This window comes from Scleropages formosus, chromosome 16, assembly GCF_900964775.1.
Source record: "Scleropages formosus chromosome 16, fSclFor1.1, whole genome shotgun sequence".
Taxonomy (NCBI): Eukaryota; Metazoa; Chordata; class Actinopteri; order Osteoglossiformes; family Osteoglossidae; genus Scleropages; species Scleropages formosus.
In genome coordinates, this window is record NC_041821.1 from 16,829,462 (window position 1) to 16,845,763 (window position 16,302).

At 39.8% G+C, this 16,302-nt stretch overlaps 1 protein-coding gene across 5 annotated transcripts in view; it reads right to left on the reverse strand.

Annotated features, from left to right (window-relative positions):
* Positions 1-16,302, reverse strand: part of map4k3a (mitogen-activated protein kinase kinase kinase kinase 3a) — a 67,603-nt gene that overhangs the window by 35,348 nt on the left and 15,953 nt on the right. For all 5 annotated transcript variants that reach the window (XM_018750960.2, XM_018750956.2, XM_018750957.2 and 2 more), the window contains exon 2: positions 10,300-10,357. In XM_018750960.2, coding sequence (XP_018606476.1) covers positions 10,300-10,357 — 58 coding nt within the window. The remainder of the gene's footprint in view (positions 1-10,299; positions 10,358-16,302) is intronic.

The window sequence follows — 16,302 nt, forward strand, 5'->3', positions numbered from 1 at the left end:
CAACTTGTCTGCAATCCAACCATATTTTTTGTGCCACAACAGTAAACTAAACCCATTCAAAGCGGCACTTAAGAAGCATAAGCAAAGAAGCCGTTCGATCTGTGGTGAAAACTGTTACCTCCAGTGGCTTTTATTTTGACTTTGCCCCTTGCTACTAGACAAACGGCTTTGAAATCGGAAAAAAAGGCACCGAAAATTTGTGGGTTCGAGACTGAATTGAATGAGAAAAGAAACACCGTCTGAGCTGACTTTTGTTTCTTTTTGGCTGAGTGTTTTCTATCTGGAACTTTCCAGGGACTTGGAAGGTTTTGGATTTTCTCTGCCCTGGGAACAGTGAACCCAGACACAGGACTTTTAGGAAGTGTTCAACAGACGTTGGACTGGAACTTATGCTCTGTTGAGGGTCCCTCTCTATAAGATCCAGAACTCTGAGGAACGCATCCTAACTCAAGACCAACATCCTCCATTAGACTTTCACTCAACTTACTCACAAAGGAGTCCTCAGTGGATCTGTTGTGATATGTAGCACTTACATGTCTGCATACCTCCAACTCAGTATGTGCTCCAGCATGTAATGAAAACCATGCCTCAAAATCAAGGTGTATGGCTACACTGAGTGTCAAAACCACAAACACATCATTTTTGCATTTGTTTTGTCTCTCTCACACACATACACAATGAAGGTGGTGTAGACCCTCCAATTGTCCTGGAACACACATTTGGAATAATTAAGATAAAATAATATAAAAAGCAAAAAGGGGGTGCGGTGGCGCAGTGGGTTGGACCACAGTCCTACTCTCCGGTGGGTCTGGGGTTCGAGTCCCGCTTGGGGTGCCTTGTGACGGACTGGCGTCCCGTCCTGGGTGCGTCCCCTTCCCCCTCCGGCCTTACGCCCTGTGTTGCCGGGTAGGCTCCGGTTCCCCGTGACCCCGTAAGGGACAAGCGGTTCTGAAAATGTGTGTGTGTGTGTGTAATATAAAAAGCATCCAAAGGTGTAAAGGTAGGAAACAATTCAAGTAAAATACAGAGTACACGTGTTTCTCTCTGGTTGAAGCCCAATGGTTGCTCAGGAGGAGTACGTCAAATGAGGCCAAGGAGGAAGGCAACTGCTTTTAGGTCACCTGGGCTGTGAAGGTCAATGTATTGGATGTGGAGAGGAATGTTTTGAGGGGAGCTCCTCCATGAAGCATCAACTGGCTTTGCTACCGGCGTCTTGCTTTATGTTTGATTCCCTCTTTACGCTTCCTGTTTTTTCTTCCCAAGAATCCTTAAAAGTTGACCAAAATAACACCCCCAGCAAAAAAAGCTGAGTTTCCAAATAAGTCTGAATGATTTAATTGCTTATTTAATGCACAGGACATAATTAAAGGGAGCCCCATCTGACCCAAAAATGTGAGACAATACAATTTTCAGAATTTCTGTACAGTCCTTTACTTTAGTCCTTTATGGATGCCCCAAACTAGCAAAGTGGACTAAAAGGACAGTATTCAGAGGGATCCTACAGAGTCTTTGCATTTCTTATCCAGTTAACACCAGAAACACTAAGTGAAATGGTTTACTAAAAAGATTTTTCCCTGAAATATTTTAAAAAAACACATTAATTTTTATATACCAACTCATTGTACATTGACATTTATTCATTTAGCAGATGCTTTTGTCCAAAGTGACGTACATCTCAGCAAAAATAGAATTTGTGCAACATTGTACAGTGATGCTGGCTCTGGACCCCCACGACCCTGAATGGGACAAGCAGTTAATGCAAACGTATGAATGGATGCCATCTTTATGCTAATAAATAGTGTAAGTTTTTATTATAGTACAATTGCCCTGACCTGGAGAAAAATCCTTACGTATCTAGGTTACTTACTTATAGCTATCAAAGCAACTTGGGTCGCTCAAGATATCTGCCATTATTTTTTATATTCACTATTTAAATATTTTAGAAGACATATGGAGCAACATTTGGTTATGGCTAGATTCAAAAAAGCGCTTTCAGCACACTGAACCCAAGAATAAAGTCGGGAACTTATTATTCTGCTCTGAACTGAAGTAGTTACATTCTATGGAGAAAGGGTTACATAAAGGTTAATATAATAAGAGCAATAATAAACAAACGGGACCCGCAGGGATTAAATCCTCGATGTCAGAAAACGGTCAGAACACAAAGGGTAACGCTCACAGTTATAGACCCCAGCAATGCAAAGCAGAGCCCACTCAGAAGGACCCACCGCTATAAAGATCTGGGTTGACACTGAAAGAGATGGATCAGGAATTTCAGAGGTGGCCCTATCCATTATTCAAAACTCAAAAGTAGCTCTCTGCTTCAGTCCACTTTGACAACAGTGTCACAAGCCAGAAAGCATAAGCAGAAAAACACAAGGAAAATAACCCAAATGGAAAGTCACTCATGTGCTGCCAATGTTTATTTTTTGCATTTTCATATCATATACTATATGTTATGACCATGGATGTAGCTGCAAGGTATAGATGCAACTGTTACGATATTATAGATACATAACAGGCATCTAAGAGCAGAAAGCAATTTGAGTCAAAACCCTATTTAATCTTTGCATTAGTATTTTATAACATACAGGGGTTTGAAACAAATAATGGAAACAGTACAGAATATCCAGTATGAATATCAAATTACGCTCAATTTTATGGAGGAATGAAGGAAATTGAGTCCACAACTTTCACATATTGCAGGTGCAAGAAAAGACAACTCACATAACTTCCTTTCCAAATGGCAGCACTACCATATAATACTAGCTTCGTGAAGCTCAGTACATACGGCGGTTGTTGAGAAAGGCTCAAGGAGCTGTTGACGGAATTGATTTCTAGAAACCATCATTTTAAGTCTTCTTCATGGTACGATGCCTTGACATTGGCAAGAAAGCTTACATACATTAATAATGATGCATGGATGAGTGACCCATTGTAAGTAGTGTATCTAGCAGTGTAAGTCACCTTGGTGAATACGGTGTGTGGGCTCATAACACTACATAGAGTTCATTGGAAGTCGCTTTGGACAAAAGCGTCTGCTAAATAAATAGATGTAAATGTAATGAAATTTAGAAGTATGTCATCAGGAGACAATCTGGACCACCCTATAGCGAAAAATCAAAGTTGAAATACCAGACTAAACCAACCAAGAGGAGTAATATTCTTCTTTCCCTAAATTAAAATAGACCAAAAAAAAATGTCCCTCTCACAATGCAAAGATATATTTTTGGGTGAACTTTTTTTTCTCAAGTGCCTGTAGAGAGTGTGAGTGTGAGTGTGTGTGTGTGTGTGTGTGTGTGAGAGAGAGAGAGAACGACTGGTAATCTGACAAGGGTGTCCCCAGTCTTGCACCCTGTACAATCAAGATAGGCTCTTGATCACCGAGACCCTGCATTCCATAAGAAGTTATTAATAATGTGTGGATTGTTTTGTTCGTTTATGGATGTAATTTAAAAAAAAAAATGCTGACATTTAAATGTAAATTGCTTTTGTGTTGTAACATTTCTTTTTTATTGTAAATACTTTTGAAAACTGCTTTTAAGTGAGCAAAATAAAATAGATTCTATTTAGTATTAAACAATATTGCAGCCATCACAGATGAGCTTTTGGAGAAGGTGGTAAACATCTTTCACTGGCATTGACTAGGGTTTCCACCTAGCTTCACTAGCCTTGGGCTCTACAGGACATCCTATAAGTTACAGCTTTATATTTTGTCCTTGGCTGAGGAATTTAATATTGAAAAGGTCAGATTTGCTATGTCAGCCTTGGGTGACTCAAAGCATGAGAAGATCAGAAATGCAAGAATACAAACTAGGTTGGGATATACATGGAATGTAGCAGGCACAGAGAATCTGCAGAAAGGCAAGTGAAGCACTAATGGATCAATCAATGAATAAATAAAATCTCGACACATATCTTCGAACAGACAAGTGCTGGTCGTCAAGGACTGAGCTTTGCAAGCAAGCGTAAAAAGAAAGTCGAGGAAAGCAGCCGAATTCATGCAGAGGTAAGAGAGAAGGAAGAAGAGGTGTGCAGTTCAGTACGACTATTTACATTCTTCATTTAATTCTAGAACATTGTTATTTATTTAATGATCTGTTTTTTTCCCATGATTTTGAGTACCATAATTTAGTTAGCAGTTTAAAGTTTCCCTGACAGTTCATTACAACTGCATTTCAAAAAAAAAAAAAAAAAAAAAAAAAAAAAAAAGAAAAAAAAAGTGCATTTCAAAGCTGATGAAGACACATTTCAACAGTTGATCTTTAAAATAAATGCATGATATTTAAACTGAAGGTTTTAAAAGCCATAGCTGTAGCCTCTCAAAATGTTCCAGTTTGACTGTTATGTGAATGTTTATTTCCCCAATTATATTTTACTGGCCCAGTCTTCATGGACTAGGACATAATGTAGCATTCCATTTCTGAAAGAAGAAGAAGAAGAAGAAAAGGGGGGGGGGGGGGAATCACAGATGACAAAAATCAGCCACATTATAAACAGTAAATGCAAACTGCAAAATCTGATGGGGAAAATGTGGCCATCATTACTGATCGGGCCTAACATGCATTCATTAGACAAGAAAAAATGGATTTTCAACCAGCTACTTTTTTTTGGCACTTAAGACCAGCAGTACTGTTTGTCTGGTGGAGGTAGCATATTTGACCTTGACACCCCAAAATGTGTTTTCCTAGAGCAGATAAAGAACTGCATAACAAGTTTTACCTTCATTAAACAAAAAGCAGGGGTATAGTAAACTTATTTTGTCAAATCATGAAATTTTTATCCCATTTGTAAACCTGGAAAACATTCTTTTACAAAATACATATAACCATCACACTGACCAACACATGACATTTTAACTTGTAATTCACAGCAGGCAGAGTCCTGTTTATTAGTCTGGATGCTGTTGCCTGCTATAAAAAATACAAAATTATGCCTATAATTGGGGTGACATGGAGGCACAGTGAGTTGCGCTGTTACTTCACAATGCCTGGATAGAGCGAGAGGATGTGGGTTCGATCCCTGCTCAGCCTGCGATCGCATGGATTTCCTCTCAAAGACGTGTTTGAAGTGAATCGGGGATTCTAAATTGCCCATAGCGTATGAGAGAGAGTGTTTCTCTGGTCTACAGAGGAGTGATCGACTGTAGGATCTTGTAGTGTGGTGTATATAGCTCCAGTAAGTCAACTTGAATGAAAAGGTATTACCTAAATACAACGCAGCATTCAATGTAAGTCGCTCTGGAAAAAGGCATCTACTAAATGAATAGACGTAAACTGTTATGGTTATTTATTCAGCTGACACTTCAGAGTCTTAAGTGACTTACTATGTTTAAGCTAGTTATTATTTACCTATATATACACACAACTAGATAATTCTACTGTATGAATTCAGGGTACATTTTTATGTTTCTTATTAGAATAATTTATTAAAATACAGCAAGCTTATGAAATTATGTGGGTAACTGCAAATAAATTGCAATAGGGGTATTTTTTGGGAGAATTTTAAAATATCTAATTCAATGACAAAATAGTGCTTCAGACCTCCCAAGTTACACATATCCATTTTAAGTCATACAGAAAAGTCATGACTTAAATGAAGTTTAAAAATTAAAACAAAAAACAGCAATACCATAATGGTGCACCATGTTTTTATACTGTGAGATCCCAGATATTTGTCCACTTTACTGCGGTTAGCTTTAGAATTTGGTACGATGGGGTTCGATGGGCCACTTCAGCGGGCCGATTCATTTTGATGAATATTTTGATATAAAGAGGGTAAAAATGTGTCAGTCCATTAGGGAATCACTCACATGCCCAAGTTTTTTTGGCTAAACTCCTCCAAACAAAATTATACCATTGCTGAATGAAAAGTAACGCCTCCACCTCCATGACTTTTGTTTAAATGACAATATTTTAACGAACAAAACGCAAAATAATGCTTGAACTGAGGTCCTTTATTGCCCGTATTTACTTTTCTACAGTCACCACCATTCACCACACGACACACAAGATTTTGAAAACAGTCACAAAAGAACTGTTTGTCTGTTCAACCAGTCCCTCACAGTTCTTTCCACCTCTGAGTCTCTGGTGCCCACAAAGGTTTAACTTGCCATTTTTAGTTTAGAATCCTACCAAACTGATGCAGACATTGTTTCACACACATATGTGAGTTGTTGAAGAGAGTCCAAAAACATGTGTGCGTGCACAGGGACAGCTTTCCATTGGCACGGAGCACTCAGGTTCACATGTGGAAGGTGTGGGTATCGTCCGGTGAGTCAACCAAGCTGCCCATAAAAAAGCATCACACACAAAATGAGCTCTAATGCATTAAAATGGTCTCAAAAGCATCTTTGCGGAAAGTGCCTACAAGAGGCAACCGCTGTGTCTCTACCCACAGGCGCATTAACTTTCGATTAGCGCCACCGCCCCTAGTGAGTTTGGGAGAGCAGGCAGCAGAAACAGGGCCTGAAATAAACTCAACACGGAGGTTACAGTTTTCTTTGTCAACTTTCCTGTTTGGCTGTTGGCACAAACCCAGCATGTGTCTTCAACGCTGCATACGATGGCAGCATCTGCTGAGGGTGCATATTTAGCATGACAACATAAAGCAGCACAAAACTTGATCACACTATAGCTTTAAGGGTCTAACTTCAGGTCCCAATTGTTTTATCAAAACTAAGTTTTGATTGAAAAAAGGTTTTATTCATTTTTAAAAAGTTTTATAAATTCTTTTGCCTTAGACTTTTTGGTGCAGTAAGTGATTTCAAAACAAATCAAAGCTGTGTTCCAAAGACTGACTCTGAAGAATTTACATGATTGAGAAGAACACAAACATTACTCATCATGTTAACTACTACTTTGACAGTTCAGTGAGCTCAGGAACATAAAAATTCATTCTTTTTTTGTTGTTTATCCAACCGCCACAATCACACAGTACCAAATTATACAGACTGCAGCTTTTCAAGGGACAGCTTTCAATCGAATAGGGATCTACAGAAATTTTTTCTTTGCAAGTTCTTGGGTTAAATATTACCTACAAAAGAGCTTAACTGTGGAAAGCAATTTATGAAGGGGCTGCAGGGTTTCATTCCTTTGGATGAAAGTGCTAAATAGATAATAGGTGAGAAAGGTGCTAAGTGAAAAGATTACTGGAGTGTACAATACGTTTCCAACATCTCTGTGACACAGATTATGCCCAGCAGGTTAAGTGAAGTTCATTACCATTTAAACTTCTGATATACATTGTCGCTTTGCTGATTTACCACTTTATTCATCTAAAGCAGCATACAATTTACACCATTTACATAGAGAGATGTTTTACTGGAACAGTTCAGGTTAGAAGACAGCTGGCAGGGTAGTGGTTAGAGCTGTTGCCTTTGAACCCCAAGGTTGCAGGTTCGAGCCTTACCTTAAGTTGTAGTACCCTCCAGCAATGTACTTACCCTAAATTTTTACCCAGTATAAATAGCAGTACTTGACCGGGAACTTAATTCAAGATGACTTACAATGTTAGATCCACAACACTAAACACCCCAGTATCATTCACCCACCTCCACAGCAAACCAACGAAAAACACACACACACACACACACACACACACACACACACACACCTTTGACGTCACAAATTTGTGAATAACCACTACACTACCTCCTGGCTAATTGCCACCACTTTACTTGTGTGCATTAAACATGTTGCCAAACATTTCTCCACTTTTCAAAGAAAACACACAAATTTTGATTTCCCATTCAGTGCTCAAATATAATACAAAATAGGCCACTTCTTGCCTTTTCTGCCTTACTTAACAGGCAGAACAAACTACAATATTAGCAGACTACAAGTTCTTCATTTCTGCAAAATAGTAAATCATACAAATCATTTAAAATGGCACTGCCTTTCAAGACAATTATATGTGTTTTACCACTTCAAGTTTTACATAAGGTCTTTCTCTGCATTTTCAACTTTTGGCCCTTTCTTTAAAACTTTTTTTGCTTTAGGGGACATCATTATTACAGAGGAAGAGACTTTTGACACATTTGAGAAAACAGGCAGGAACGTTTAACAACTGACATACTCAAGAGAAGCCATGCACTGCTTGTGGGGGGTTGACAACACCAAGACGTGTATTTTGAATTAAAATATGTTTTCTTAAGGCATTTCTCATACATGAGTTGACAGCTCATTTCTCAAATTTCAGTCTCCAAATTACACTTTCTTGTGACTCAGGAAGGGGCCTTTTTCACGAGGGAAGTATGTACTTCAAATGAGACCTGGACACATTTGACAGTACGGTTGGTATTAGAGGATGCTGGAACGTGATTTTGAAAAAAGAGACCAATGAACAAGACTGACAAAAATATATATTCCTAAAAATGCAGCTCTAACTGATAAAAGCACTCTTTCCACTCCAAGTGAATGTTCCAACCTCTGTTGAGCAACATGAATCAGTGTCACAGAGGAAACCCTTAACCTTCACAAAAAGCATGTCTTGTTCAGGGTGTAACCTGCCATGCCTAGTGCCCTATACTTCCAGGAAAGGCTCACAAGCACCAGGATCCTGCAGTGGGTGGAGTCATCATCAACAGTGAGCGAGTAAGGAATTTAAGACTGACATTTACTAAATAACTCTTTTACAGGTAGAAGTATTTTCAACTAACTAAAGTGCAGCTAAAGATGGTGGTTCCAATATTGCAAATACCTAACTATTTTAATTCTAGTACTGTTGAAGGTTATTTATGCTGAATTCACTTTGTGCCAGTTAGCAGATGGAATTAGTTCCTGTGAATGTCCATTAGGAGAGTTTCCTTTACACATTTCTATCATCTCTTATTGGGAAAATTAATACATTCCATCACTCCAAAAGTCAAAATATGCACCTGCCACCCTGAAAAATTTTGTCCCGAAATATGCCGAGTTCAGAAAATGAATGGAGGAGAAAGGAAAAAAAAAAAAAAAACCCCCCGGATAGGTAACACTTAATAAATCATGAACTGTGCAACCCTAGGGTATGATAACGATAACCATAAGATGACAGGAAAATATCACATTTAGACCAGTATGAAAAGTACAAATAAAAGTGTGCAGACATGTTAAGAATAATAACATGAAAAAGTCCGGAAGGCAGTGATAACCAAGTTGTCACAACACAGAAATGCAATTTTATTATTCTCTGTGAGTTTCTGTATGTTAATGCACAAGCACTCCAGTCTGCTCACCTTCCCTTTCATGTTCACATATTACTTTTGACATCACATATTCATCAAGACAACTATAAAATAACAAAGCACTAAACAAAAAGAAAAAAAATGCATAAAAAGGCAAGCCACTTAATGATGAGGACAACAAAAGAAGTAGTGATGCAATGAGAAGAGGGGTCTTGTGGAGTCATGTTCTCTACCAGTGGAGGAAAACAGGACCCATTTGTTATTCCAGAAAACACTGTGCTCTGCAGAAAAATTTCTAATAACTTTTTCAGTTATAGCTGAGGAGCTCTTAGCTAAGTAAAGTAATAGGTTTAAATCTGATCAACCTGCTAGAATGAATTTCAACAAAACCAATGTCCACTAACCCTGGGAAAAGGCCAAGCAAAACACTGATTACCCTCTTGGTTCCAAAACGTGTTTGCTTAGAGAAGGCGAGCAGATCCACCCTCTGGGAAAACCAAGGAGGTTGATGACAGAAATAAGACGCTGCTGGAACAGACTACAGTCTTATGTACCCTGTGGAATGCACACACGGATATTTGTGGTGAGGAGAACTACGCAGCTATGGAATTGTGCGCCATGCCCACCATGTGTAAACAGGGTTGTTGGAGGCATGCCACGTGCATTCTTGGACAGGATATTTCTCACATGATTTGCCTTTGGTTTTGTTGCTCATATTTTAAAGAAAGCAGGGGAGGCAATTTTTAAGACAGGAAAATGTTAGTAGTTCACCAAGAAAAGTTCACTCACAAAGGCTGTGCAGTATTTTTTTGTCTTGTCATTGTGCACATGGATTCAAAAACGAAAAGTGTTTTAGCCAGAGGGTTCTTGTAAGGTGGGGATATTCAAATTGTCTGGCTGATTCCAACAGCTTTTTGGGCAAATTAAATAAGTACAGTAAAGCCAGGAGGTTGAATCAGGTGGTTCACAAGCAAGATGAAGCAGAAACTTTCTGGATTTGGCTCTACGGGACCGTAGCTGGACAGCCCTGTTCCAGTTCCAGATTTATTTCCAAGTTAAAAGAAAACCCATTCTGTCACGCTTACTTCCAGCTAGAAAGGAAAAAAGCAGTGCGTAATGAACTGTGAACTTACCAGGTTCCAGCTTGATGACTTTAATGGCAGCCAGCTCCCCAGTGGACACATTACGGGCCTACAGGGAAACAGGAGTGAGAATTGTATTAAGTGGCTGCTTTGTGTTGAAGACTCTCCATAATAAGGAGCAACACGTCGGGCTCAATGAGACACACACATACACACACAACACTTTCAATACCAAACTGGGTCAGCCCTGCTATCAGACAGATTTTCACAAACATGCTGACAAATTTCAATGGTGTCCAACAGGACAGAAACAAAGGACTAATCAGAATTATTTTTATTGGACACCCCCAGACACTTCGTTTTCACACTTATGACTGACACATTTGGAATACTGACAAAAGGTAATCAAAAGCCATCATGGTTGAATCTGTGTACTCCTTTCCTCTATGGAGTGTGTAGCACACAATCCTGTGTGATATTATTAAGATGATGCTGGTAATGAATTCTGTTAAGAAGACTCACAAGCTCAGGGGTTCTCTGCACAAAGAGCAGTCAAGAAATACTGACATTAAAACCATCCATCATTTACAGAAAACTAGTTCATCGGTGGGCGGCATGGTGGCACAGTAGGTAGTGATGGTGCCTCCTCTGCTCCTGGGCTGCGGCTTTGGGTGTAGGTTCCAATCCAGCTCAGTGTGTGCACAGTTAGCATGTTCTCCCCACATTCTCCAGTCTTGTCTTGTTATTAGAGAAACTACAGAGAGCTGAACTACATAGAACTGGTTAGAGCATGTCCAAATAAAACTCTAGACTCAACATGTGCATGTGTCAAACATCTGTCTTCTTCCTAGGGCATATAGTATAAGAATGTAAAAGATCTTTTTTACAGCTTCTGATTAGTTTTGTGACATACTGCCTAATTTTCACTGTCATAAATTGTTAGAAGAGAGTGAAAAGGTTAGGCAGTGAGGAAAAATGAGTATTGTGGAATATTGGCAAACAAATCATACAAAACATGCATTTATAGACAATAAACAAAATACATGTAGTGTAACATTTTTTTTTTAAACAAAAAGTGGCTACAGCTCACAAAAGCCGAGTGAGCCATCCACCACTGCGTACTACTACACCTCTACACTACTGACTGACCACTAACACAGCTTCATGACCACATTGCAGCTCTAATTCACTGATTAAACTGCACATCTTGAAGGAACCTGTTTAATTCCTTTTATGAGGATAAAAGTATAAGGACAGTTGGGTAACATGCTGGACTCTGGTCTGCAGGACTCACTTTCAAACAATCTGACATGACCTGATGTCCAAAATGTGTTACCATAATGGTTACCTTGATTCACAGAGACTCGACCACAATGTGTCAACGCCACATTAACAACAGGTTGTGTAGTGGTTACAGCCACTACCTCTGGACTCAGGGGGTTGCAAATCCAAGCCCCACCTTTTGCTGTCGTGTCCTTGACCAAGGTACTTACCCTAAACTGTGTCAGTAAAATTTGACTAAGCTGTTTAAATGGGTCGCTAGTAGCTTAACACCGAGTTACTTTTGAAAGAAGTTTCTGTAAAATTAATAAAAGTAACATCAGTGACAATTCATCACATACCATCCACCCATCCATCCATCCATCTTCTTGTCCTTCTAGGGTCGCGGAAGCAATAGGGAGAGCAGAGCAGCTCATATGTGCCTGTCCCTCGAAACTTCCTCCAGCTCAACCTGGAGGATTCCCAGCTGCTCCCAGGCCAACTGGGAGATATAATCTCTCCAGCAGGTCCTGGGCTGACCTCAGGGTCTTGTCCCAGTTGGCAATGACCGGAATACACCCAAAGGGAAGCACCCAGGAGGCATCCTTACCAGATGCCCGAACCACCTCAGCTGGCTCCTCTCAAGGTGGAGGAGTAGCGGCTCTACCCTGAATTTCCCCCAGATTGCTGAACTCCTCATCCTATCACAGAGAGCGAGTCCCACCACCCGGTGAAGAAAACTCATTTCAGCTGCTTGTATCCCTGATCTCATTCTTTTGGTCATTACTCAGAGTTCATGGCCATAGGTGAGGGTAAGGATGTAGGCCGTCCGGTAGAGAGCTTTGACTTATGGCTCAGCTCCCTCTTCACCACCACAGTCCAGGACAGCGACCACGTTACTGCTGCTGTTGCTTCCAGTCTGCAGCTGATCTCACACTCTCTTCTCCCCTCACTCGTGAATAAGACCCCAAGACAAATTCAAACTCACCAACAATTCTGGTTACTGGACTACATGCATTGTATGTAAGGAAAGCACTTTTATGAGACGTGCCTTGCGGATGTCATTATGCATATTAACTTTAGTTTAACATACATTTAAAAGACATACTGGTGAAACCCAGTTGAGTAGCCAGAGAAATGGGTAGGTAACATTTTGGCTAGAAGCATACATTATTGTTCATGCTGAGTTAGAAATTACAATCACGTCATTGTATACTGTGAAGTCCCTGAACCCTGGCATAAGTTTAGTTTCTTCTTCAATAACTTATCTGATGGACCTTACTGTTGATAAATCTCTCTCACAGACAAAGAGACAGAGAAGGGATGTTAGAACACACACCAGCGGTGTGCTGGGTCACATGGGCTCAGATACTGAGAACCCATTAGCCCATACTGACATTAGTGCTACTGGCAGTGATATAAGTGGCAATGAGATCCATTTCCACGCTCTGGGATGCCATGGCGCAGTGGGAGGTGGCGATAATCAGCAGCGTACCGCTCACTATTTGGTATGCAGCTGTGGGCATCGACTCCCACCCCTTGATGCCCTCCTGCTTTCCACAAACTACGCCACTGCAGAACTCACATAATAGCACTGCTCATACAGCTGTGAAGCAGTGACACATGACTGCAATGACACGGCAATGACAGGGTCTCCGAAGCGAGTGCCTTTTCAGGTACGCTGGGAAACCCGATGGCTGTAAGACACAAGTTCTCAATACATAAAGGAACACAGTGACATTATTACACGCACAGCCATCCACTTCCATCACAGCGAGCAAACAAGAAATGTCACTGATAACAAACATGTACTGAACTACAGATCTAGCCACACTGATCCAAAACAGGGATCTAGATGTTATAAAGCAAGACAAAAAATCATTAATATTTAAAGGAGAACAGCAAAGGAGTTGCAGCTGAAGGGAGGAGGAGGAGGAGGAGGAATACTAATTAGCACAGTGTTTAGAATACTAATTCTATACATAGACTTGCTCTTTGATATTCTATAGGGAAGTTACCAGTTGTGCAAAACAAAAAGTCTCCCCAGTAACAAGCATGCCAGAAATCAGCGGACGACAAACAATTTGCTGTTCTCGTTTTTTTGCCACTCCGAGGCAGTTATCGCTGCTAAACTGCTCTCCGGCCGTAAGAAAACAGCCATGAAATGTCTGCCCAGAGATCAGCAATAATAAACAAATTACACACAAAGCAGTAAAAACAGCACCGCTGGGGGGTGTGAAAAAACAGAGGGAGTACAGGGAGGATGCACCATCTAATAGTTACGTTAGCAAAAAAAAAAAAAACTAATTCTGTTAACCGTCACAAAGCAAACAGACTTCATCAGCACTTTAGTACTTCTGAAAACAGATTAAGAACGCACAACCTGCACGTAATAAATGTCTGTTTCAGAAATTAATAAGGCATCAGGGAGGAGACATTTAAACACCGACATTAGCACACTACCAGGTAAAATCATAACTTTTTATGTTTATCAAGTATTGTGTTATTTACACAACTTATGCTGCATAAAAGTGGAAAATGATCTACAAAAAGTCAGAGAGAAAAGGCAATTTCTCTGGGCAAAAAGCATCAGAATCTAAAAGCAAATCAAATAAAATGATATTAATGAAATATTGTTTTCCACTGCTTTTACAGTAATCAGACGTGACACATTGCAGTGATAATAGCCCCCGCCCCCCCCCCACACAACAACGTTTAGTAGAAATGCTTGAAGCTCCTGTAACAGGTAGATGTGGTTAGACATATCACAGACACACGTACACGTGTAACATTCTGAAATCTATTTCAGAGATCATTTCAAAATATAGGTTTCTATACACACAGTGTGTTTAAACAAAAGAAACACATAAATACATAGAAAGTGGACAAGATTTGTAACAATTTAACAAGGTTAACTGCAAAGAGACCGTTCATTATTTTTTTTTTTTTTTTTGTTTTGCCATGTTGATAAAGAACTAATAAAATGTTCATGTGAGCCAGACTCCCTCTCAAAGACTAGAATAAAATTACACAGTTCACTAACACTTGTTTATTTTTTTGTATCTTAGAAATTGAATTATACACTGATGCAAATGTAGGGAAGATTTCATTATGAAAGAACCCTTACTGTCTAAAATATTGAGGTCAGCCTGGGATATTTTTACATTATCAGCACAGCAGGCAGAAATTAGACACGGGGTGAGCAGGCCAACAAAACGTTCAAATGCGACCAGCATACCATCCCCTCTGCAATGCGAACAAGCAGGACTTCAGGAATCCTGCGATGGGTGGGAACTACCGATGCACCCCTGGGCGAAGGCAAAACCACGTACAACTTCTCTGCATCCCCATCCGTAGCCTTCCAACAAGGAAGGCTTATAAATTTGTCTTTCTTTGTGAGGTTGGCAATCTCGTATTTACGTGACTCCCGCCTCATGGGAAAAGCAGAGAAGCTGATTCCCTGGACCCTCTCATGTCTATGCAGCCCATTCTATTTTTTCATAGACTGTTGAATCGGCTAAGCAGAGACACACAAGCACTCCACCTGCACAGATGCACCTCACCACATGAGTCCTTCCCAATGAGCCAAAAAAATGCATTGAAATAACAGTGAAAAGTGGAAAGACTCCAGGATTTTAAAGCTCCCCACTCTGCCTTCTGGCTGCAATATTTACATACCTTCGTATTATTATTTAGCTCTTCAGAGAACCCTTCCAAAGCAATGTAGAATTTCACCAGTTTACACAGCGAGAAATTTTACTGGATCCTTTCTTTTTGGTACCTTCCTCAAGGGTACAAAAAGTAGAGGGTATTTCTTGCAGTTGAAATTTTACATGTTGAGTTAAATAGAACACTTGGAGCCATTCGGGGATTTGAACCAGCAATAAGGTACTTACTCGCTACACTGCCCTGCCTGCACCTTCTGTGAAACCTCGTCAAAAAGGATTTCTTTATAAATCCCTCTTCTGTATTATGTAAACACATTTTATACATCTGCATTGAGCACAAAAGTGTTCACTCAGCAAAACCAGTGAGGACTAATATAAAATGCCGTCTATCTGAAAGTACAGCGAATCATAAAAAGTTTAGGTATTTTAGGGCTTTGGAATTACAGCAATCTCTGTGCATGTCCACATAGTGAGGTAGTGGTCTGGGCATTCACTGTTGCCCCATAACTTCAACAAATGGCTTACGATGCAGTTTGTGAAGTACGTCAACCAGTCTTAGGAGAGTAAGCACAGTAACCGGAAGAAATTCAGTTCCTGGAGGTGGGTTTTGGGGAAACACAAGCTAATGAAACAAAGTCAGGCAACTGCATCACAAAATCCCATACACAGAAAGCTGTGATGACAGACAATGGAGTATGTACAGTTTCATTAATCTGAGAAAGTCACAAACTTCTTTTCTTATAGTGGGAAAGCAAAGCAAAGGTTCTGTTAACTATAGATGAATCTAAAAAAGGCTATATAGACAGACTTTTATATATTTTCCTACAGCTCTAAACCGCAATATTTCAAATCAAAATAAATACATTTTTGCAGGGTGACATGAGCCAGACTTGAATGTCAAGTAGTATACATAAAGTATACATAAAAATATTACCTAACTATCTACCCAGCTATGAGTACAATACAATGCTGGAAAATATCCTCATTAGAGAATCAGGGGCCAAAGCTGTTAATGAGTTTCAAACAATCACTGTTAATGTGTGATCTACACCTACCAGGCAAAAACCCTTTTGGAAACTGAGATTAAATCAATTTTGCTTTCTTCTGCCAGCACTTTCCTTACTAA